We start from the raw sequence: 25,190 nt of genomic DNA on the forward strand, positions 1-25,190 counted from the left end.
CCAGACAACTCCAGGAGGCATGACTCTTAGTTCTTTTGGTCTTGAACCCAAATCTTTCTCCGGTGCAGAGTTATTTGCCTGGCACCCAGTTCCCCCCACACCGTGTGTGCATTTCATGGATGTAGCCAAGAGGGAGATACGTTGAAAATATTGTGACTTCTTTGTTACACAACGGAATCTTCTATGGTAAAACACAAATTAGATATCTTTAATTTTGATATGGATTTTTTTTATCCAGACGTTTTATTCTTAACTGAGACTGGGCTCAGGGAGTGCTTGTCCCCTGGTATTATTCAGGCTGTCTCCACAGGACTTTACCATAGTTGGGCAAGACAGGGCTGATCAAAGAGGAGGTGGGCTCACTATTATTTTTAGAGCAGGACAAACTACTGTGCCTTAGATTTAAAGATTCCCAGATGCGAAGCATTATCTATTTCGCTTCAATTAGGTAAAGATTTCTCTTTTTAAGGAATATTAATTTATCATCCACCTGGGCCGATTTTCAAATTTGACAGTACATTGATGGACATTATTACTCCATTAGTTATGGAACACTTACATTTTATTATACATGGAGTTATTAATTTACACTTTAAAAACCCTATTTGCGCACCTTCGAAAACATTATTGGAGACTTGGAAAGTTTACAACCCTCAAGTATTTTGTCCAACTCGCGCAGCAGGCCATATTTTAGACCGGTTTTCTTTTACCAGAAAATCAAGGATCTCATTCCTCTGACATTGTTAGATCATCTAACTGTTCCTATGACAGTGACTGTCATGAGACGTGAGAAGGGTCTGACGCCCACTCCCTTATGGTCCAAACCATGCGCTAATTTGGCACCTTACCATCTACTTTTGGACAATCCTAAACCTACTCTGGCCAACAATGTTGAAAAGGCCAATAAAGATGTAGACTGCTGGATTGTGAGGGCTTTGGATAAACAAATTTCTGCAACCAAGCGGTGTTCATCTAGATTAAAGTCTTCAGTCGGCTGATTTATTATTGATGTGTACAAACTTACAATGATTATGGCTGAAAGCATATGACCCTGCATGTAAAGTGACATATATGGCAGCTTTAAACGACTACCATCAACGAATCCGTAAAGAATACAATGTGGATAAAATCCAGAATGCTGCCAACTCATCAAAAGGGCTTTACTCTATAGTCAAGTCATTAACTATACTGTCATCAATCGCTCCTCTGGTTCCACCCTTATCTGAGAGGTGCAGTGAGCTGGATGCTTTCTTTTCTCAAAATGTCAGTAAAATATGTGCCACTTTTCTGACTGAGGTGAGAAAAGCTGGCCCCAAATTAATAACTGGTCATTTTCAGCTGATGAGATCTTGTGGCTATTGAAATTTCATCCCATTCAAAAGAAGAAAATATCAGATCTTTGTAATTCTATTAAATCATAGTCATCAATTGCACCTGCCTGGCCATATATTTGGGAGCATGGGTCTGTAGTCATCTTCCTCGTTCTATGTGAACTAGTGAATGTATCCTTTATTTCTAGTTGAGATCCGCAGACCTGGAAACATGCAATGGTAAGTCCGCTACTAAAAAAAATCTACAATGGAGCCTTCACATCGTGAAAAATACCATCCAATTTTCTTGCTACCTTTCTCTACAAATCACGGAAAAATATCAGTAAACAGCTTTCCAGCTTTTTATGAACTAATAATTTTCTCCATTTGTCCCAATACTTTCGCCCTTCCATGGCACAGAATCTGCATTATTATTGGGAATGGAAAATTTGTGTTCAATCCTCTCCCACAATATCTTATTAAAAAGACTGTGGGAGTGTGGTATTGGCAATGCGACACTACGTTGGCTTCCCTCATTTGGACAAAATAGAACATTTCAGGTAGCTTTAAAATCTTTCCACTCTAAGGACTACCCATTCCAACAAGGAGATCCCCAGGGGGGGGATCTTCCTTGAGTCCTGCTCTTTTTAATGTTTACATTCAGCCGTTGGCCGATATTGTAGACGCCTGTGGCTTCCCCATAATCTCCTATGCAGATGATAAGCAATTAATTATTACCATGTCCCAAAATCAAAGTGTAACTACCCCTCAGCTGGATCTGTGTCTTTTTGAGGTGGCAAATTGGATGGACACCAATTGCCTAAAACTTAACAGGTTACAGAGAATTCAAAACTCAGCAGCATGTTTGCTGTTAAATATCACTAGACGTGCTTCTATTAAGGCTGGCTTAAGAGAACTTCATTGACTGGCAATGGGAAAGCGGGTTCAATTTAAAGCCTTGTCCTGCAGCTACAAGGCATTGTCGGCTTCAGGCCCACGTCATGTCCAGACTTTGATTATGTCTTACACCCCTTCTAGAAATCTGAGATCCTGCAGTGCTAGGTTAGCGCAAGGTTCCCAAAAAGTATAAAGCTAGAATTGGGGTCCCTCCTTCAAATTTCTGGCTCTTAATATTTGGATTGCCTTGCCAGTAAAAATTTGAAAACTACTTTTTGAAGTTCTTTTTATGAAACATTTAAAAACGTGTTTTTTTATCCAATGTTAATATTGTTGGCCTAAAAGCACTATATCCTTTTTGGATAATGCTGGGACACTTCGGTAGAAGTAGCTATGCTCTTTACAAATCAGTATTATTATATCCCCAATTGAGCCGATGTGCAGTTGGCAAGTTTGAGGTCTACTGCTGAAAACTGTTTTAAAAAAAATAATTTAAGGGCAAATAGTTGGGGAACGTCAGGCTTTCAGTTTGTTACATCTTTCAAAGTTTTCTATCTGGACAAGGTAGTCCTCTGTCCCAGCCCAACCTTCTTTTCCAAAGTGGTTTCTACAATTCATGGCCCAGTCTTTCACTTTTCCAGTTTTCTTCTCATCCCACCAAGGAGGAGCAGCTCCATAGACTGGAGCCCAGGCATGCAACCTCCTACTATATCAACCGTACTTGAGAGGACAGAGTAGGCTTTGCTGGAGGCAAGAAAGGCAAGGCAGTGACCAAATATACCATTTCATATTGGGTCATTCTCTGTATACGGAGCAGCTATACTTTGTCCAAGAAAAACCTTCTAGAGGGTACCAATGCCTATTCCACTAGGGCAGTGACTGCAAGAGAGGCGTTCTGATGGCTGGCACCTACAGGGTGTCAACGTGGTAATCTTTGCATACTTTAGGGAAACATTACTGCCTCAGGGTGCAGGCACAAAGTGATGGATACTTTGCCAAAGTTGTGTTGCATGACTCCTTGGTTAATCAGCACTACTCAATCCCATCTCCTGCAGCGTATTGCTTTGAGGTTCATTGTTAAGGTGAGGAATCTGCAGGAAGATGTATCCATCACAAGCAAAATATATATTTGTGATTTCGAATGGAAGAGTGGTCCCCCTTCTGAGGGTCAGCTAATAAGCTATACCCCAAGAGTGGGTTATTTGGGTGTACCTGAGATCTTAATCAATCTCCTCAGGCTCTCCTCTAGACCATATCCCCACCAGAATCTGGTAGAATAGAGCTACTGAACTTTTCTCAGCTCTAGAAAAGATTTATCAGTCTTTAGCTACAAGAATGGTGCCAGTTGCCTGAAAGAAGGTGCTGGTTACTACAATGCTTTAAAAAAACCTTTGGCTGGCATTAACAACCCCAGGAAATACTGCCCAATTTCCCAGCTCCCATTCCCGGTTAAGATCCCTGAGAAGTACATAAGTAAAATTCTAGCTGGTTTCCTGGAATACAGGAATCTACTAGAACCTGAGCAAATGGCGTTCGGACCCACCCACTGCATGGAGACTACACTAGGTTTGGCAACAGATGAACTATGGATGAGGGTTGATGTGGTCAGGTGGCGGTCCTGGTCCTTTTGGGTCTTTCGTTTTGACACTGTCCACCCCAAATCCTACTTAATCGATTAAAAGAGATTGGGGTAGGTGGCGCCTTTAACTATTACCTTTCTGGAAGACTTCAGACAGTATCCCTCCCCCTTTAGAGTCAGAACTTAAAGACATTTTTTCCTTAGCAATTAATACTTCCCAGCTGGAAAGCTTTCATGTTTAACTGTGGTGGCTAATTGGCTCAATAGGAATATACCTACATTCAACTGAAGGAAACCTGAATTTCTGTGCTGTTCCCCGGGGAAAATTACAGTATCAACTTCCTAGAAATTTTTGAATGTGGATAAAGGGCACAGACCTGAAAACAGCTAAATCAGTCCAGAACCTAGGGGTCCAAATTGACGAAAAACTTTCTTACTTTCTTATAAGGGTCATGTTAACAAAACAGTGGTTACCTACCATGGATTTATGAGGGAACTTGAGAAAAATCGTTCCTCTTTTACCACAACCCACTAGGAAGTTTGTAGTGCAATGTACAGTCTTTTGCAGACTAGAATTCTCTCTTAACAAGAGCTTCAGAATATCTGTTTAAAAGGCTAAACAGGATGCAAGTGTTGGGCGCCAAATTAGCTTTGCACTCGACTAGATTCAACTCTGCGTCTGGCACTCTGAAAGAACTCCACTGGTTACGGGTTAAGGAAAGATGTATCGTTAAAGCCATGTGCATAATGCACAGAACCCTGAATGGAATTGGACCTAGGGCTCTACAAAAGAAATTCTGTTATTATAAACGCCCACGGTCCTTAAGATCGTCTTCAGCAAGCCTGGTCTGTGTGCCTAGTTTAAAAAAGACAAGGCTTGGTGGGAGATCCTTTCAAGTAAAGGCAGCACAAATCTGGAATAAATTACCAATTACCCTGAGAACAAACCCAAACCTGCAGAGCTTTAGGAGGGACCTGAAGACATGGCCTTTTCCTATTTAGCCGAAGTATACCACATCTCCCCCTTCTACAATTCCCCAGAGAAACCTCAGTGTAGACTGGCAATTTGATAGCGCCAACTTACCCGCTGGGTGAACAAATGTTTAAATAAATAATTAAATAAACATTTGTTAACAATACTTCAGGAGAATACATAAAGTTTAGATGTAGATATAAAATTCCCACAGATTCCTCACTGCCTGCCCTCCTCTCCTGTGAGATAATGCTGTGACTGATAAGATACCAAGTTATGCAAAGGGATGTGTGGTAATTGATGCTCTCTCGGTGGTCCTTTGCACTGAGGAGTGAAGAGTATCAGGAACGAACATCAGCTCACAGGCTGGCGGCAATTATTCTTCGGTGTTGTCCTGTCCGGTGGGCAGAGTTACAGCTGACCTCTCATGCCGCCACTTTGTTGCACTAGCGAGCTACTGCTGTGGAAAAGCAGTTTTCGTTCAGTCTAATGACTGGAAGCATATTCTTAAAATGAGAAATCTATGGGAAGATTAGGTATGAACCAGAAATATTGTTACAGAAGTTAAGTAATTGTTTCATATGGTACTATTGATTTTCATTGCGGCCTTTCAAGGAGTTTGTAATATTGGAGCAAATGAAATACATCTTTGTGATACCATAGTTTCTTGCTTGTCTCGTGAGTCGCCTTCGTGTTTCAGAACTTCTTCATGGCCTTCTTAGTGCTTCAGAGCCTAGCCATTGAACTGTGAGCTATTGAAAAGGTTTTGTAGTGGTGATGCCACCAAATCTTTCCATAAACTCACTTAATCTCTGAGGTTGTTATTACATCTAGCAGAATTGTTATGCGAATCTTAAACCTTGCCAACACTATCTTTTGTAAACACACTGGCCTCCTCCTCCATTTGTTATATATTTCTTCTTTAGTTTTTCACCCTAGTTTTCTTTTGTGAGTGATCCGGTGAGTGGAATGTTAAACCTGAAGAATTCTCATTCCACTTAATTTTCTTTGCTTGGGTGCCACAAAAAAAATGCGTAATGATCCCTTTAATCCTCGCTTACCCTGCCCCAGGCCTTCAGCTTAGCACAGTAGCTAAATGGTTTGTGACATATTGTTTCTGTCAGTTGGATTGGTCAAAATGTAAGTAGCATACAAAAGAGCTGTGAAATAGTTGTACATTACATGCACATTTTTACTGCAGGAATTTCTCTGAATGCTGGATTGTAATGTGCCTCACTCTATTTTCACTAAAATAATATTCAGCTTCCACACTCAGTGCTTCTTACATTTGCACAAATTATGCAGCATACCACTCTGGCACTTAATAATCACTTTTCATACAGGTAGGTGATTTTAATTGGATTAGTGACACAATACTTGTAGAGTTCTTTTTTAGTACATCATATTTAAAATTGTTGGATACAATTTCTTTGTATGTTTCATTATAGTAATTTTATTGATATTATATAAATGATTTCAATTTGTCACATCCAACTAAGTATACTCATTTTGAGATTTATAATTACTCCCTTTTCCAGGATCTAAAGTGGCCATTGCTGGATACATGTAAGCTGCCATTATTTTGATATGAGCAGTACAAGTTCATTTGGCATGTATTTAACCTTGGTTTCTGATGATAGTGCTTTTAAAGATTTTGACTTTGGAGCCTTAAAGCTCAGAAGTGTTTTTCTTAATGTAATTTCAGCAAATAAGGTAGCGTAGAAAATATAATAGACAAATTGAATTGTGGTTAGCGTGGAGGCAGTTCAGATGAACGCTGAACAGCCTTGCTTATAAACTGCAGTCCAAAGTCAAGTAACTGTAGAACAAGCGGTGCATTGCGAACATACACCTCCTAGGATGCCAGAGCGCTACTGGAGAAGAGGAGAAAGGGAGACTTCCTTACCCAAAATATTAATCCTCACCAGAAGAAATCTGGATCAAAGAGGAGCCTATCTGCTTGACCCTGCAGTCTAAGAAGCTTACAAAAGTGGAAATGGGCCTATTTAAAAATGTTGGTGTGATAAGAATTTGAAGGAGGGAATGGTGATACTTAGAATGAAAGGGAGCTGATGCACAATGTTTGCTAGATACTATTGTTCACTGACTCAAGTCCTGAAAATATGGTGAAATGTAGAGGTTCAATATCTGTGGAGCTTTGTGGGACTTGAGGAACAAACTTATGTTGGTATATGGCGAAGTTAGATCTATCTTTGTAGTAGTATTTGTATACCACTACATGCTCCAAGGAATTTGTTATGAAAATTCACCACAAGAGAATAGTGTGATTGGGTCAAAGTGGAATGACATAACAGTAGAAAACACGGACTTCCAAACCAGCGTTTGCTGTTTAGGAGGGTTTTGTTTGCTAATAAAAATGGACTTGGTCGTTGCTTAGGGCCTGAATTAAACTTTGGCGGAGAGAGATAAATCCGTAGGTACGGCAGAATAATTTGGGTCCTCCACCTGCCAAATGTGGAGCTATCCACCATCCTAGCAGACATATTTTAAGATTTTATGGAATCTCCATCATGGTGGTTTCTTTCAATGTATTAAAAGTTTGAACAATGGTACTGTCAAAATGACTGTACCATCCGTCAAACCTTTACCATGCTTCTATTTTCAAAACCAAATACCAAAGCAGAATTTTGTTTTTGAAAAAATCAAAAACGAATGACCTCCCCTCACCATGGGAGTTGTCCCCCATGGTGTGGAGGTAATTTAGATTTCACTGCCTTTTAAGCGAGGTTTTACCCGACGGTAAGGAGTAGTGAAAACTGGTCACTCTAAATTGGGTGGGCAGCCCAATCTTTACTCTGTGAGGCCGTCAGAGGAGAATGTTAGCATTGGAGATGGACAGTTGGGGTAAACAACAAGCTAACCACGAGATCTATAGTATACATTTACAATGAGAAAAACCAGGCCTTAATATATGTGAGAATAGTGCACATTAGGATTGTTACCGATTAAATTACTAAAGACAGTTGTTTTTTTGATATGAAGATATTTATCTTTATTCATTTATATTTATTTTCTGATTTCATCACATATGACAAGTGTATATTTCTTTTTTATATATATTTGTTTGATCATTCTTTTTACATATAAACATCAAAACACAGATTGTTTTTTACAAACATACACAAACCAATCTTGTACAAAGTTAAAAACCTAAAGGAGGGGTTAATGAGCAGTTTAAAGGCTGGCGGACGATTTAAAGAAGAGAAAAACACGACGTGCGTTTCGGCGTTAAAGCCTTTGTCAGGTGAACCCGTCTCAACTTTTTCTAAAAAATACAGAAAATACACACACTCAGCTTATAAAATAGACTAAACTACAACACATTTCTGGCCTTATTCTAAATTTCTGATACACATTTGAGCTTATCAAGCTTCTATTATTCTCATAACTTTGTTTATAGGGCCTAAGAAGATTTTTTCCAGATATTATACATATATACTCACAACATACTGTGTTATTATACGGTACACCATTGTTTATACCTATGAAACCACCAATCCAGATGTGAGAAAAAAAACATAGATTTATACCAATGTCTAAAAGCATAGTATATCACCAATGAATAGCAGAAAAGGAATGTGAAAATGTAGCATTTATTCACTAGATTTTACCAAAGGAGTCTTCAGTCAACAAGCATAGTTGCTCTAGTGGGCCGATAATTCATTGCCTTATAGATAGTCTAAGTTCTCCTTATGAGATGGAGTCTGTAATCTGGCAGGCAGACCTTCAGTTTGGTGGATAGGTTACTCGTCGCCGTTGTGACTGAGTACCCTCTTGGCCAAACTCTAAATCAGCTCCTTTATCTTGTATTGTCTTACATGTGATGAGAGGATTACTTAAAACAGGTAATAATCCAGAGATAGGAAACTGAGTTGGAGCATTTAACTCCAATGACTTTATACACTAAAAATGAGAACCTATATTATACTTTAGGCAAATTTAGCAATTTCAGTGGTGTGAGGGCATTTCTTTGGTCCAAGACAGTTGCTCGCTACCTGGGAGTGTATTCTGCAGGTTTTTGCAAATATTCCTTGGACAAATCTGGGAATGTAAGGTTGAAATAATTCATCCTTGACATTAGGCAGTGATACTGTGGTCTCTGTTCAACTGTCCAAATATAGGAGCTTGGAGTACTGAAGTATGTTTAGGGAAGTGGTCTCTTAAGTGTGTCATAATATTTTTGCTAATTGCTTATACTGCTAAAGCAGGTGTTGCCTACTGCGTGTGTGAATTGTTTCTAGATTTTAGATCTTCCTTGAGATTCATGTGATGCTGGATTTATATCTTCAGCTTTTGATATTTCCACTTGCTTTTCTATTTATTTATTCATTCATTTATATATATCCGTAGCATGTGTTGGCCATAGATACATATGCTTATCATACTACTGTCATCTAGTGTTGGGCTAAAATGATTACAAGTTATTTTTCGTCGAAGAAGTTCTTTGAGTCAATCTGCAGCTCCGGGACAAATCTTAAGTACTGCCACAAGGTCTTTCCAGCACCCGGTTTTCTTTCTCCACCTATAACTTTGATAACTTCGGCACTAACATCAACAATGGTGAACTCCATACACTCGACATAGACGAGGAATGAAAAGACGCCATTCAGTTTTTGTCAGAGTGTCACGCCAATAATTTCAGGCAGGACCAGCACAATGTGGGTAACCTTTGCTTATCCACAGAGGACGTCAAGGTGTTGTGGGAGACACTGCAGCGAGAAAGCCATTTAGCCCACCGTACTCCACCATGCAGTCACAGTATGCTCATGACCCGCCTCATATCTTCGAGGTGCAGTCCCCATACAAAGTACACGAGGAAGAGGAAGCTGAGACACAAGCAGTGAACACGGTCGTCCCTATACTTTTGACTAGCAGTAGCAAAACCTTTGACTCAAATCCTGGACTTTCCACACAAGGGCACGCGGGTATGCAGGCAAAAGCCTTCCATACCCCTACAAAGTCAATAAAACAAAACTAAAGTGGCTTACAGACCCCCACTGCCCTTGGGCCATGGTTGTCTCCGAAAACAGACTAATGGGCAAACCCACGTCCCTCCAGCTGCTAACCAATTGACAATTTTCGAGAAGTTTAAAGCCCCCAGTTTTTCATCGGTGCTGGCACCGAAAAAACAAGAATCCACACACCTTAAGGCGATGGAGCCGAAACAGTCACCAATGGTATCCAAAACACTTTAGGTGCCGAAACATTTCAAGACATCTTCGTCACCAAAACATCCCATGTTGCCTTCGGCTACTACCATTTCGGCACCGAAAATAACACCAATGCCAAAAACTACAATGACTGTGTTGGCGCCTAAACAGTGGCCCCCACAACCAGTTCTTGAAAAGCTTCAAGGTTAATTAGACAAAGAACAAAACAGTATATTTATTCATCCCGGCCCAGGAAAAGTAGGGGCAAAGATTTTGCAGACACTCCCAAAGAGGAAGGAAACCTTTGAAGAAGAGATATTGGGATCAGATCAGCCTAATTGGTACAAAAAAGGGAAACAAACTGGTCAGTGTGTGAAGGAACCTCTAAAGAGGTTAAGAAAAGAGTGTGCAGTGCAATTGAAGGGATTTCTAACAGATTTGATTAAAGTCTGCATGTGAGGTAAAATGGTATATTGTTACTTTTAGTCCCGAATGTTTCTTTTTGTTAACTGCGTGTTAAATGTTTCTTTATGTTAACTGACAGTGCTCTGTGCTTCCTGCACCCAGCAGATAATTTGTTTTCAAGTTCTGGGCTAGAGCGGTCTTAAAAACTTTCCAGAGGCAGACTGGCTGGCTGAGAAACTCTTGGTTACTCAGCGAGTCCGTTTCATTTTGCAGCATTTCTTTTGTCAGCCTGTTAATTATTAAATGCATTTATGAATTATCAGGCTGACATTAGAAACGTTGCAAAATAAATCGTATTTGCTGAGTAACCAAGAGTATCTCAACCAGCCAGTCTGCATCTGAAGCCTCTGGCAAGCTAATCAACAAGATGGGTCAAGCTGTGTTACAAACGCTTCTTCAAATATCTACCTCAAACAATAGCTAACCACCGCTCAGGAGGACCACTGCCTTACATACGATGCTAAGCATATGTATCTTCGGCCAGAACACAGCTACAAAGGGAATATGTTACTTACCCTGTAAGCATCTATTCGTAGTGTGTAATGCCGTAGATTTATATGCACCCACCCTCCTCTCCTGCAGCTTTGGTTGAAGTATATACTTATTTTGTAACCTTTTCTAAATCATTATAACATTCACTTGCATGTTCATCTTCTCTGTAACAATACTTGAGCTAAAAAACAATCTAACAAAAGAGCCTAGAAACATGAAATGCATTATACAGACTGTAGAAGGAGTCACTATACCTCATGACTCAAAGAATTTCTTTGAAGAAAAGCAACTTGTAATCATCCAAGCCCAACACTAGATGGGAGCAGTATGCAAACCATATGAATATACAACACTACAAGCTACTAATAGATGCTTACAGGGTAAGTAATATTTTCCTTACAGTTACTGTATAGAGCGAACAAGACTGGAGGGTATCAGATCGTTTTACACAGGAACTAATTATATCATAGGAAATCAAATGAAGGAAAAAAAGAAGATATAAATTAAAAAAAGGTAGCAAGCAAGAAGTTAATTTCCAAGCCACCTTAAGATATAGGCATCCAATATACATTTTTTGTCCCCTTTATAAGGGGTCAGAGCTTCTGCAGGATGGTTGCAAGCAATATAATATACAGAAGAGCACTCGGTCAGACTTCCTGCCCTGGGAAGAGGCTCAGCATATAGAGGACTGCAGGTGGCATTGGAAGAGTATGGGTTTCAGTTGCTTTTTGAAAGTTGCGTGATGGAATTGTTCTGATGTGTTGAAGTAAGGAGTTCCATAGTACAGACCCTGAGAGGAATGGTTTAAAAAATCTTGATTTCGTTCTGGTAAGGTATTCCTGAGGTAGCAAATCTGTGCTTCTTGTACTGTGTTGCCTTCCTGAAATTCATAGTTTCCAGTTAAGTTATATAGGGCTGGTCTCTTCTAGTGTCATATGCTTAACGCAGGCTAGTTTGAAAAGGATCCTAGCTTCCAAGGAGAGCCAGTTGAGGGATGCCAGTGTGGGTGAGATATAGTTGAATTTCCTGGATCCTGAGACTAGTCTTGCGGCTGTTTTTAGAGTTTTTGTCAGGCATTTGGTCCGTTTTTAATCCCCACCAGAAGAGAGTTGCTGTAATCTAGTCTTAATAGTACCAAGGATTGAATAACTAGTTTGAGAAATTAGCTGAGATTACTCATTTGATCTGTGTTAATAGCTTGAGCTGGAATTGTGCTCCCTTTGCTAGATTATTGAGGTGGTCCCGAAAGTTTAGGTGTTGGTTGTAGATTGAATCCCAGGGATTTGTTGCGCTCAACAATGTTCGGTTTGCTGTCTGGCAGGGAACACTCCTCAAGGCACTTAAGAGCTCGGGAGTGTCTATTGGCAGGGTAGACTAGGAGAAATTAATTTTTGAATAAGTTCAGTTTAAAGTGAAGCATAGTCACCCAGGACTGGATCCAGCGAAGGTTTGAGAGGCAGTGGTGATGTCTTCTAGGAACATAATTTTCAAGTAGAGCTGCATGTTGTCTAGTGGTAGTTGAGGCACATCTACTGATGTTTCCCCGAATTATTACTCTGATTGCTCTTTAATTTATAATCATTTGCGTAAGAGTTATTTGCAAACTTGTGGTTTCTCGTGTAGGTCAAATGGATTATCTTCCGTAATATGTGAATGCATGACACTTTTGCCCCAGTGATAAAACTCAACATTGTTTTGATCAAAGCTAGAATCAAACGTTCTAATTTCTGATTGTGCCAGTATTCCCATTGTATTTTCAAGACAGAGTTTCTAAAAAGTCTTGATCTTTTTAGCAATGCTCGAGATGCTCAAATTGTTTTCTATTCTGACCACACCCATTAGTGTTTTTTCAAGTTTCTTTGATTTACTACCAGTTCACTTTCAGAAAAAATCCCATTCTTCATTTAATGTCTTCCAAAATTCAGCAGGAATGGCAAGTTCTCTTTATTTCATGTTGTCTTTCAGGGTCTCCACGCTGGGGTCATAAAACCAGAACCACAAATTAGAAACTTGGTCTTCAGTGTTACCCCAGTGTGATAGATCAGCTTGTCTCTTTCCATGCTGCATAGATAATTGTTTGTTTTCAGTGGTGCTTGCAGACTGTTTATTTCTGAAGTACTTTATTTGGTAGAATTGTATTGGGTAGAATATACAGAGAAGTTACATGAGCCCATGATGTTACTTCTAGCATTTGCAAAAGTTATTTCTGGGTCCAGGATATGTATAAACATAGCGTAATCTTCCTTCCTGTCCCTTTAATAAGTCTGATATTTCAGTGCTTTCCTTCCTAAATTCTCAGTGTGTGTGTTTGTTTGTTTTCCAAGAGTGGCATTCGTTTCTAGTTCCACCTTCCTAACTCTGTGGGCTTCTCAATTTCCATGGCTAAGCCTGCTGTATTCACTTGAGGAATGCAGACACACCTATTTGATACAAAGTGAGATGAGAGTGTGCACACCACAAATGTTGTTCCTTTGCACACCACCTATTTGACCTCTGGGAGAGAGCTTTCAATGGAAGAAAGGGCTGAAAAATCAGGATATTATGATGATCATCGATATGCCAGCTGAACAGTAGAGAAACAGCAACCAGCCTGTTGTACAGTTAGCTTTCACCCTTCATCCACTCTCCTCAATCCCATTATTCCACTTTTCGGTATTTGTGATACTTCAGCTGCAGGATTCTATGTTCCTTGTGATCGCCACCACTGTGGATGTCAGCTTAAAGTTTTCACTCTTTCTAGCTCTACAGGGAGACCACATAAAGTTACTGCTAGCTACTGATCACAGAGATAGTTGGGGTTGTAAGTCATACTACGCCCCTGTCTGTGCTGGGAGAGTCTTCTTTGTTGGCTCTTCAGTTCACCTAAACTGCTGCTGCTCTCCCTTGCACCCGGTGGAACTGGTCCTGTTCACCATAATTTGCGCTGCCTCCACTCATCAATTAAGCCTACATGAAATGCAGACTCACATATACCATAAGGATACAATCCTCGTTTGCGTATTATTCCACTTTTCTTTTGACTTCAGACTACACATTCACATTACTTTTAAGTGTAGCACCCATTTATTTTAGCAAATGTATCATGACATAATAGGACAAAGCTGATTGTTAGTAACACTGAAAACATATTTTAAGGGCAGATATGTTTGTTCCATATAATGAGATTACCTGTTATGATCAATGTAAAACAGTAAACCGCATGCTGTGGGTGATGGCCCAATCTATTCGATCACAGTGTTTGAGCGTCTACTCGTACCCCTAAAAAAGCAAGCATAGTGCCTTCAAAATTTGGAAATACCTGGCCTAATTATCTCCTGGACAAATGAAACTCTACATTAGTCTTTTTTCCTTGCTTACTGACAGAGGTTGTAATGTGTCTGTTGCGATGGCTGGTTTCAGTGATATTCGGTATTAATCAGCATATGCGAAGTGAAGAACAGTTTTGATGCTCATGAAAATCCTCTCACCAGTTGTGAAAACCTGGGAGAGAGGAGGCAAATGATTTGCTGTGATGATGTGAATAAGGCACCAGAGACGCTCTGACGCAGAGCACCAGCTTGTGCCCCTTCAGGTACAACCATGACTGATGCAAGATGTTTTCTTATCTTCTCCAGGCTGTTTGATGTGGGAGGCCAGAGATCTGAGCGCAAGAAATGGATCCACTGCTTTGAAGATGTCACCGCAATCATCTTCTGCGTCGCACTGAGTGGTTATGATCAGGTGCTGCATGAAGACGAAACCACGGTGAGTGCCTGCAGGCAGCTCTGCTCATTCTCTACCACTTACTGCGCATGGCTTCTCCTCTCTAGATGCAGGGAGCCAGGCGACTCCAGTCTGCTCTTATTCACTCCAGGAAAAGATGCTTTTTTATGCTAAACTATGTGATACTTTATCTTCTTTGAGATAATGACTATCTTGAGGGGTGGTGCGCCAACATTTTTCAGCAGTGTTGGATAAGAGTTTCCGAGAGACTCGTTTCTGGTATGTGGTTATTTCAAGCCACTTTTTACTGTCAAGCTTACCTGCTATAGGATGGTGTGGTAATTGTCAAATAATATGAGCAATACACATTTTGGTGTAAGGCAAACCCTGTTTTACCCCTCTGCAGCCCTAACCCTGACAGATGTTTAGCATATCTACCTACATGCAAAGATAGTAAAAGGACATATGTGGTTAATTTGAAAACCTAGCATAATTACTTTCTAATGGACGGTGGTTATCTTGAAAACTTGGTATAATAGTGGTCATAAGGACCAGAGATGTACATTCTGATTTGAATGTTTAATAACGTTTTTCATCACTAGAGCATGAATTATGATCACAGCTAGTGTTTTTGTTTCTTTAAATAGTCCGAAGCTTCTCCCTGCAAATCTCTTGTTACTTTGGATAGTGGTAGACGTTGAATAATGCCTGTCAGTAACATGCTGTAAATTTCAATGATCTTGATTTCTTGTACACAAATTACGAAATTCTCGATTCTACTAGTGTGGTCACAGGCTGGTCCACATTGTGGCTCCAAGAACCAGCTGCCCACTAGGTATCCTCTGTAGCCTCACCGGATGCAGTTAGGGACTGTGCTTGTCTACTGGAAGCAACACACTCTGATCGTTTTTGTATGCTGTTATTGAATGACCTTTTCTGTAATTGTCATAGATTTGTGGTTTCCAATTTTCTTATCCTTGAGTGTGTTTGAAGGGTGACTCATTTTTATGCACCCATTCAGGTTCTGTTTGGGACTGCATTTATCAGTATGCTACTCATTCTCACACACGGAGAACGTGCGTCCTTGAATTCCGTCTTCGTACTTGAGATTACATGATTGCAGAATTGCTTTGAAGGTCCTCTTTTACTAATGTAACACATTTGGAGAAACACTTTCACCATTTTAGATTTTTGTTGGGATTGTTTGGAGTTAGTGTTACAGGTTGTCACATTCTAATACTGCCAGGTACTAGGACAAGACTATACAACAGGGAATTATTTGTTTCTTAATCAAATCTAATTATTCAATTTAGGCAGAGTAGCCAAGAAGCCTAATGTTATACAACGTATCTTGGCTTGTTAGCCAAGAGGTCGACCTTTAAACATTTTGGGAGTGGTGGAGGACAGTAGAGTGGAGTCCTGGGGTCATAGATATTATGACCAGAGTGGATATTACCAGGTTATATCCTTAACAGCCACGGTCTCTGTCCAGTCCCTGTCCAAATATTTGTGATAAAAATGACCGAATGACTGTTTCACATCGCATTTACAGTTCTGGTCATTCATACGCTAAATCATTGCTATCTGAGAGCTGTTGTAGTTCTTTGTATTAATGTAAAATATACAACAAACACATTTCATAACAATGTGACGAAACCTCAAGACTGGAACAGTTTTGTACAAGTGACATAGAGCCATTTGGTCAACCAACCGTGTGTGTGTGTGTTTTATTGTAACACCTAAAAAGGATGAAAAAATGTAATGCACACAGTTTTCAAAATAGTAAAGCTGACATCTCAATTTGTGTGGTGCCATTTGGCTTTTAAAAAGTTTTATGTAAGATCATTAGCTATTTCACAACAAAATCCGATTTCTAGGAATGACAGCACCACCACTTCTGTTCAATTATTTGAAAACAGTTAGTTGGTACTCCCTATTTACACATCTGATGAAAGACTTTAGTAATCCAGTATGTCTTTTTATATTGATCATCTAAATGTGTTCAAAAGTTAGGTTTTAATTGAGAATTTGTTTATTTTATGCGGTTCTCTCCAATTAATACTTAAGATCTTTTGTTTCTATCTGCTTCTGCTGAAAGGCAAAATGCTTTATTACCTTTTCCTTTTTGTGCTGCAAGAAAGGTTAAAGTTAATTTGGGAATTGGCAGTACGAGTTTTTTATCCAACTCCTTGCACCCTTGATCAGCATGGTCAACCCAAGTGGCTGCTGAATATAGTGCAACGGATGACTGTGCTAAAAGATTTTACATTTGGTCAGTTGAAACTCGCACAGCTACACTTCTACTTGAATTCAACCATATAAAGGGTTCACCTATTCCTGAAATATTGAACAATAAGTAATTATGGAAATGTTATAGCACATTCGACTTTGAATCAAATTCGGGATAGAAATAGAAAATGTAGGGTAATTTTAACCAGTTCCTTTCTATTAAGAAGGCCCTCCTTCATTTGCCGTTACATATACCATAAAGATATTTTACCAAAGCTACTTAATAGTTGTATAACAATTTGTATTGAGGTGTATAATTACAAAATCAGTGCAGCAGCGATATTTACTGATACATGTTATGATTTATCATTAGTTTGGTTGACATAAGTTTTAATAACAATTTGGAGAAATGTTATGTTGTTTTAGCACATTTTGATGTATTAAATCTAGGCTATCTGTAACAATTCCTATTCAATTTAGCCAGATTTGTGCACTGGCATAAACTGTAGATCTATTTATATTTTGTTGTGATGCAGCGCTGGTGACTTATTCTTTTCAAAACAGTTTTTATAATTTGCAGTCCAGCATTGTAAATCACTATCATTGTTTTAGTCGAATATAAACCATTCGGGCCACACCTGAACTTAACCCCAAGTTTCCAATTTGAATGACTTATGTGGTTTGCTGGTCTTCAGAATCTGTATTTTAAAATGTGTCCTTTCTCCTTAATGTTTAAAAGTCTTGTTTGTTTTTGATTACTTTAAGGTTTAGTTTCCTGTCCTCCTGTAAATTGTGCCTGGGCATGGGGGAGCTTGGGATGGAATGAAAAAGATTTACAGGACTTGAGAAAATGCATTTTTTTTCTGAAAATCCAAATGCATTTTTTCTGTCCATTGTGCTTTTCTTTTGGTGATCGGTAATGCGGATTTTCAATATTAAACTTGTTATAGTAGACACATGGCTTGTTGCTATATTTCATGTAACTATGCTTTACTGAAAATAAGTATTTTATATACTTTTTTTAATGTCCAACAATGGAGTGAATGCTAAATTCTTTTATTTTCTTGGATGTTGTGAAAAATTATCTCCTATTTAGATTCTGTTTTGCATCCAATTCCCTCACATGTTTGGTATAATAATGTCATGGAACTCCAGAAAAATCCCCCAAAATCTCCAACAGTTGCATTATTATCCATTTGCACCTTTTGCACCTTTAATGCTTTTTTTCCTTGTTTCTCCAAAGAGATTTTTTCCCTATGTATAAGTAACTCTTTATTTTTTGAGAACGCTCTCTTCCCAAAATTGCTTTTACTTCTGTTCTTGATCGGAGTAAATTAAGAGTATTTGGGGAGGGAATCTACCTGCAAGAATGTACTGAATACCCACACATGTTTGAGCTTGTGGAGTTGCCATATGTGGACCTACCTTCAAACATCCACAAAATTGGTCTATTGGAGTAGGTTCACAAGGAAATGTCACCATGCTGATAGAATTTCCATGGAAGTAAAGACATTTTGTAAAGGCATAATTCTTCCTTTCATGTTTCTGTAAAATATGAATAATTGGATTTTCCTGTTGTAAATACCATAACTTGTGCACGTTTAGTTTACTGAGGTACACCAATAGCCTTGAGCCCTAGATTTCACTTCAGTTCATGTTCTTCTACTTGAATGTGCATTCTGTTATTTTGAAGGACTGTATTTTACTGGAGGTCAAGTATTGCATGAATTATTTCATATAGTCATTTCTCTGTCATACAATCTCTTTAGACGGTCAGTTTTTTTGTATGTTGACAACATGAGCAATACATTAAGTTAATAAATACTACAAGTGGATATTGCAAAATAAAACAAAAACATGTCCCATTTGCCAAACTGTTAAAACATTTAAAATAAATACAGAAACAAGGGTGAGGTAGTACATTAAGTCAAGTGCACTGTAGAATTAGCACATATGAATATAGTGGTTTTAAAACATTTTGGGCATTAGGTCACAAGGAAAGATAAAGCCTAGACTAATTTTAGTATATGATTTGCATGAAAGATTACTCTATTACCAGTTGAAAAAACATTGAATTTAGAAACAAAATGTGGTGATAATCAAAAAGAATGGAGATTGGGTTGTCTCAAAGATATTTGATCTGATAAGTAAACTCATTTCTGAGAGAATGTGCCTATTAGGCAGGCCAATCACAGTTTGCCTGAAGTTCTTGATTTTACAAAAGGGTTGGAAATATTACCAAACCAAAAATATGTGGTAAAGAGAACAGCTCCTCCTTGGAATAGTCTGTAGAGTTTTTTCCTCTCCTCACCAGTCACATGCTCGATTAGATTTTTTTGTCTCACATTCTATATTCCAAGCGTGCAATATCAAAATTAACCCCCAGGTCTTGTCGGATCATAGCCCTCTTGTTTTAGTAATTAAAAAGGACGGGCCCCGCAAAAAGGGTAGATATTGGAGCTTTGAGCGGGCATTACTGGTTAATAACCAATACCTTACCCACATGAGGAGCAGGATAGCACTATTTCTTAGGGAAAACTTAGATAGTACCTCACTGGAAATTGTTTGGAATACGCTGAAAGCGGGGATTCGGGGAGAAACCCTGCAGTTCACGTTAACCAGAGTGAGGAAGGAAAACAGAAAATGCTGGTGCTATATGCCACACTAGCCCTGGAAGAAAGGGAATTAATAACTGCCACACAGCAAGGGGAAGATATCCAAGAGGTGCAGATGGGGGTTATGATGGCAAAAGTAACTATAAACGATATCACGATAGCAAAGAGAGCAGGCAAATTCCTAGTTTATAAGGGAACAAGCCTACGAAAACTGTGAACAAGTCAGTCATACACTTGCTATAAGGACCAGACAAAAGTGAGGTCAGAATGAAGTTAGGGGGATACGGGATCCAGTACAGGGTAGGATTTCCGATCCAGCAGGAATAAGGTCGGCGTTCAAAAGATTCTATCAGACACTGTATCTGGACTCCTGCAAGGGAGAGCACGATGATATCTTTGACTATCTGGATCTAACTCTACTCCCTTGATTTGGTGAATAAGAGCAGGCCGGTTTAGAAGTTTAGAAGGGACCCCTCATTGGGAAAAGATTTTAACCGCTATCTCGTTTTTGGTGACAGGGAAGGCAGCTGGGAAGGACAGCATCCCGGTTAAATTTTACAGAGTATTTGCTTCAGAACTGAGGGATTGCCTAATAGGATTATTCACGTATATGTTTGAAGGAAACAAGCCCCCTCTTTCATGGTCGCAGGCAAAGACTGTGGTTTTCCCTAAAATCTCCTTTCAATCTGTTAGCTGTTTCCGGTTTGCACACACTTAAGCGCCAAGAGGCCTCAGCAATAGTGAGCTTTATAAATAGTCAGTCTAAAAAGAACAAACCCGTAAGTGAACTCTGGTCCGGCAGACCGATCACAGTGATTAACGGGGACTCTAAAATATGCTCCAAAATCCTAACTTCCCAATTGTCCCCAATCATCAGCAAAGTAGTAACTGGGCGGCAACATGGGTTTATACCTTGAGAAACACCACAGACCACATTAATGTGTAATTACACTGTTTGGCGCTGCCCAGGTGGCAGGAGACCCTATGGCTTTGATTCTGCTGGATGCAGAGAAAGCTTTTGATAGGGTCTCCTGGCACTACCTGTGGAACATGCTAGAAAAAGTAAATAAAGGAACCAAGTTCCGGCAAGCACTTAAGGCACTATATTTTAAGCCCGAGGCTAGGGTGTTTGTCGCAGGGGAACTCTCTGATTCATTTGTGATCTCAAGAGGGACTAGGCAGGGCGGCCCCTGTTCTCCACTTTTGTTCTCCTTTTATATAGACCCTTTTATTCGTAGGCTTGAGTTTAATGGGAGAATCCCCCACTATGGTTTTTAACGGTTGGGATACAAAAACTCTTGCGTACGCTGATGATATTGTCCTAGTTACGCCCGCACCTTCTATAGCAATTGCTGAGATTGAGAAAGAGGCGGCGGAATTCGGACGTATTTAGGGCTGTTCTCTAAATAGGGGAAACATTTTAATTTTGGTAAATAATCAGATATCCCTGCAGGATTCATGGTTAGCCACAAGTGCAATATATTTGGGAGTTGCCATCACCCCCATTCTGGATTGTATTGTTAAGGACAATTTCGAGCCTTTGCTTGAAAAATCTAAGACCTACATAGGTTGAATAACCTATCCCTGGCTGGCCGATGTAACGTTATTAAAATTATTTTCTTCCCCAAAATGATTTATTATGCTATCACCTTAGAGATAGGAAACTTTTGGCTTAAAGAATTAGACAAGTCGATCACCCGATTTGTTTGGTTGTACACAAAACCAAGGAGAGCTTTAACATTTCTGACCCTCCCTAAAGACCAATGAGGGTGGGGACTTCCAAACTTAAAGTTTACTGGGCTACTGTTTTACACAATTTGGGGCCCCTGCTACAAGAGAAAACATCCCGGCAATTAGGAGTTGAATATTTCCCTTCCCCATATGAATTATTGGTAGGTGAAGGGGCGTGGGGCAAATTGAGCTGAACTACTTCAAGTGAGTTTGCTTTAAAACCTTATTGAATACCTTTAAAATCTGGTCAACAGTCCGTAAACTAACGGGTCTGGGCCGGCTTCATTTTTATTCCCCCCCTGAATGAGAACACGTATCTCCCAGAAATCTTGTGGGACCAATATACCCTATTCTTGGTCAAAACTGGCTTAAACAAGGTGGGCTTTTTCTTCTCCACCATGGGTATAAAATCATTTCAAGAGATCAGGTGTGAATTTGGCTTTAGTCATAAAGATTTTTGAAGTACCTACAAGTCAGGGATTTTTTTATATCGCAAGGGTGGAGGGGCGATCAGATTCCAAATGTGCTACCTGGTTGACGCTCTTTTAGCAGGACGCAAACCTTCAATTGGTATGATCTATTCCATTCTCTACAAACGTATGAAGGATGACATTGACAAACACTCTTTGAGATGGCAAGAACAACTGGCCATCCCGGAATCTAGTTTCCAGGAATCCTTCTCTCTGGCCGAGGCATCGTTCTTATCTTCTAAACTACATGTACAGTATTATAAAACTTGTTTTAATCTATATCACACTCCTCAGAGGAGTATCAAATGGGGGGATGGTAGAAGTCAACTTAGGGGGGCTGATATGGTACATAATTTTGCCACTTGCCAGGCTCTAACTCAGGTCACAGATTTTTTTAATAACCAATTAAATATTCAGGTATCCTTCTCCCCCGCTGTGATTCTTTTGGGAGTATTGGAAGTTGAGAGACCGGTAAGAGGTAGAGTGTTGGTCTTTATTGCCATGACCAACTACCGTTGTATTGCTTCGGCAAGGCTAGATAACAATCCACCAGTGTTTCAACAATGGTTAACAAGGGTGCTGGCAATTTAATCTAGAAAAGGCAATTCTTTCAAGGAAGGGGAGCCGTAGTAAAAGGAAGGGTCTTAAGATATGGGGACTTATATTGGATTGGATAGAGGAGTTGCGGATGTTTATTTTATTTATTTATTTATTCGACTTATATAGCGCATTATAACCCAGGGGTCTCTAAGCGCTTTATCAGGGTCAGGGTCCAAACATCAGGTACTGTGAAGGACAACTGTTAATAAAAAGTTACAGAACACCCCATGCTTGCTGGAAAAGAACTGTTTTTAGTTTCTTTCGGAAGGCCAACAAATTAGTCTCCTTCCGTAGTTCAATTGGCAGCTTATTCCAGGCTGTTGGAAGCAGAAATGAAAAGGCACGCCACCTACGGATGTTAGCTACAATGCACTTTCACTAGGTGTATATTAGGATTTAATGTTTTTCTGTCCCATAGGGATTGTTCTCTTTTCTTTCTTTTTCTTTTTTTCTTTTCTTTTTTCTCTCTCCCCTTGTATGAATTTGCTATGAAATATGTTCTGTACCAATGATAAAATATGTTATTTAAATGAGTAGGTCGGGTGTGTGGGGTTTTATTGAGGTAAAATGATGGCACTTTTCTCCATATCATGCATTATGGTTTTGCAATTGATAATACAATATATTTTAAAGAAAAGAATAGTCTGTAGAGGCTGAGCAGTATTGCTGTCCTACTCTTCATACATGCCACAGCAAATAAATATTGTGCAGTGTTTTTTTAGAGCACACCTGAATGCCAGAAAATGTCTTTTTAGATTCCTAACTGTTGAGTAGTCGGAGCTCTGCTAACTAGCACATTTTCAGCACGGCTAGCCAGAAATGTCTGTAGTGCCCAAAAGAAATGAGTGGAGTCCACTGTAGGGACAGCTTTTTGTCAATGACCCAAGGGCACTGCAGGAGACAGATGAGCTGGTGTGAGTGCGCAGTAAACTGTGGATTAGTCTTTGTACCGGGTACAAGAATGACATTGCAAATTGAAGGTTTGAATGAGAAGAGATATTGGCATCTCAAAGAAGAGACTTTAACAGGACCCTATACTAACAACTAATGTCCCCATATTTGTTGGAACATAGTCTCACCCAGTGAGATATTTTCTCTAAGGAACACTGTCAGTGTAATATGTTCCTGAGAGATGGCCGTCTTTCCAACTATAATGGTTGTCAGCGTTATCAAAGGTAGTAGCAGACAGCTCATAAATTGGTAGAATTCCGTCATATATCGGTCTATATGGCCAATAACATCGTTTTTACGATGGCCTCTGTGTCTTTGCCTCACTTAAACCCAGAGTGAATCACCACAAAGCATTCCAGCGTGAATCAGTTGGACCTAAGGCTGTTCAATGACAGTTTCGGTACAGTTTCAGAGATAGTTTGCAGGTTCATGAATGGCTGATAGCGTATACAATTTGGGGTTTAGTACTTTTTGTAAATTTCACTAAGATTGTTTTAAATATTCTATAATCCTCTGTCTTAATTATAGCAAGCCATGTTTTCATGACATTCCTTGACAATATCCTGCACCACCATCAAGAGGCTGAAAAGAGGATTCACTCATGCGTTGCGTGCAGTTACCATGTTTGAGGTTCTGGATCAAGATTACCAACAGGTTTAGGTCACCATTTCCTAAGAAAATAATTTTGCATTGGAGAACATTTGTACACTGAGCTTGGTAGGATAGAGATGCATGTGCTTAGTTGTCATATCTTATTTTATAAAGTTCATTTTCTTGGGAAAAAAATATTTGAGAATTGACACAAAACCTAGGATGGTGGGATTTTTCCTACCTTACAAAGAGATCAGTCATCTAATTCATAGCAACAGATGTATTTTTAGTTTAGACGATTTCAGCCTTGTGGTAGGCTTGCTTACCCAGAAATACAACTTTTAAATAACTTACATATTTCTTGATATGAAGAGTTTTAAATTGCTTATGGAAATGCTTGTTATGTTCTAGTTCACTCTGTGTATTAAAGTTTTTATAAGCTTATAAAAGGGACTGAGCTTTGCGCATGTGATTTCTGTTAGACAGCTCTATTTGACATCTGCTTTTTCAGCCAGAGTATATTTGTATTCAAAATAATAACCTATTTCTCTTCTAAGTTAATTTGTTAATTTGTAGATTACCATCGGCATAGTGGATACTGTGAAGCCTTTCCTTTTATGACATAATTGTATGAATTGCCTCCTGAATGTAAAGCTAACATAAATATCTTTAAAATTGCTTTCCACATTCAGACCTAATTACCAAATCTAGAACTAACCTGGGAAAAATAGAATTTGCATGCTAGACTTTGAACCTGTGGCTAAACTGAGAGGCATGCTTGTTGAGCTAAGAGAGAATCCGACATACTAAACTGAGATCCAACATTCTGCCTTGTAACCTCTGGATGCTCACTTAAAGTTTGGGAGCTGCTTAAAAATGATAGCCATTCTGCTCCTGTTGTCCCTCTTCTGTGGTTTTGCAAATATATGAGAGAACTTGTCTCAGCTTTAGAGGAAAAGACAGAGAATACTACCCAGTGTCAATAGTATCCTTAAAGGGTTTAAGACGAGTCCAATATGCTGTTTGATAATGACAAACCCAAAGTGTCTTCTGAAAAAGGCACAACTTCACACCAGTGAGACACTTAGGGCCAGATGTAGGAAGGCAAATACCGGTCCGTAACAGCCGATTTCGGCCGTTACCGACCGGTATTTGGAGTTTGGGATGTAGGAGCATGTTAAAATACAGAATCGGTAATTTTACCGAATCGGTAATTTCACCGATTCAGTAAAATTACCGAATTTGTATCTTGACATGTAGGTAGCACTGTAATCAGTGCTACAGGGGTTTAAGAATTCGTTATTTACCACCAACTAGAAGTTGGTCGTAAATAATGAAAACCCTTTAAAAATCAATTTTTTTTTTGCTTTCAAAACAGTGCCATATTGCAGACATAGCAAGGGCATGTATGTCT

The 25,190-nt window shown here is 39.3% G+C and overlaps 1 protein-coding gene across 2 annotated transcripts in view; it reads left to right on the top strand.

The window, feature by feature from the left end:
• GNAO1 (G protein subunit alpha o1) overlaps nucleotides 1–25,190 on the top strand; it is a 687,967-nt gene that overhangs the window by 539,813 nt on the left and 122,964 nt on the right. For both annotated transcript variants that reach the window (XM_086947686.1, XM_086947687.1), the window contains exon 6: nucleotides 14,502–14,631. In XM_086947686.1, the coding sequence (XP_086803812.1) occupies nucleotides 14,502–14,631 (130 nt within the window). The remainder of the gene's footprint in view (nucleotides 1–14,501; nucleotides 14,632–25,190) is intronic.

Source organism: Lissotriton vulgaris, chromosome 12 (genome assembly GCF_964263255.1).
Source record: "Lissotriton vulgaris chromosome 12, aLisVul1.2, whole genome shotgun sequence".
Taxonomy (NCBI): Eukaryota; Metazoa; Chordata; class Amphibia; order Caudata; family Salamandridae; genus Lissotriton; species Lissotriton vulgaris.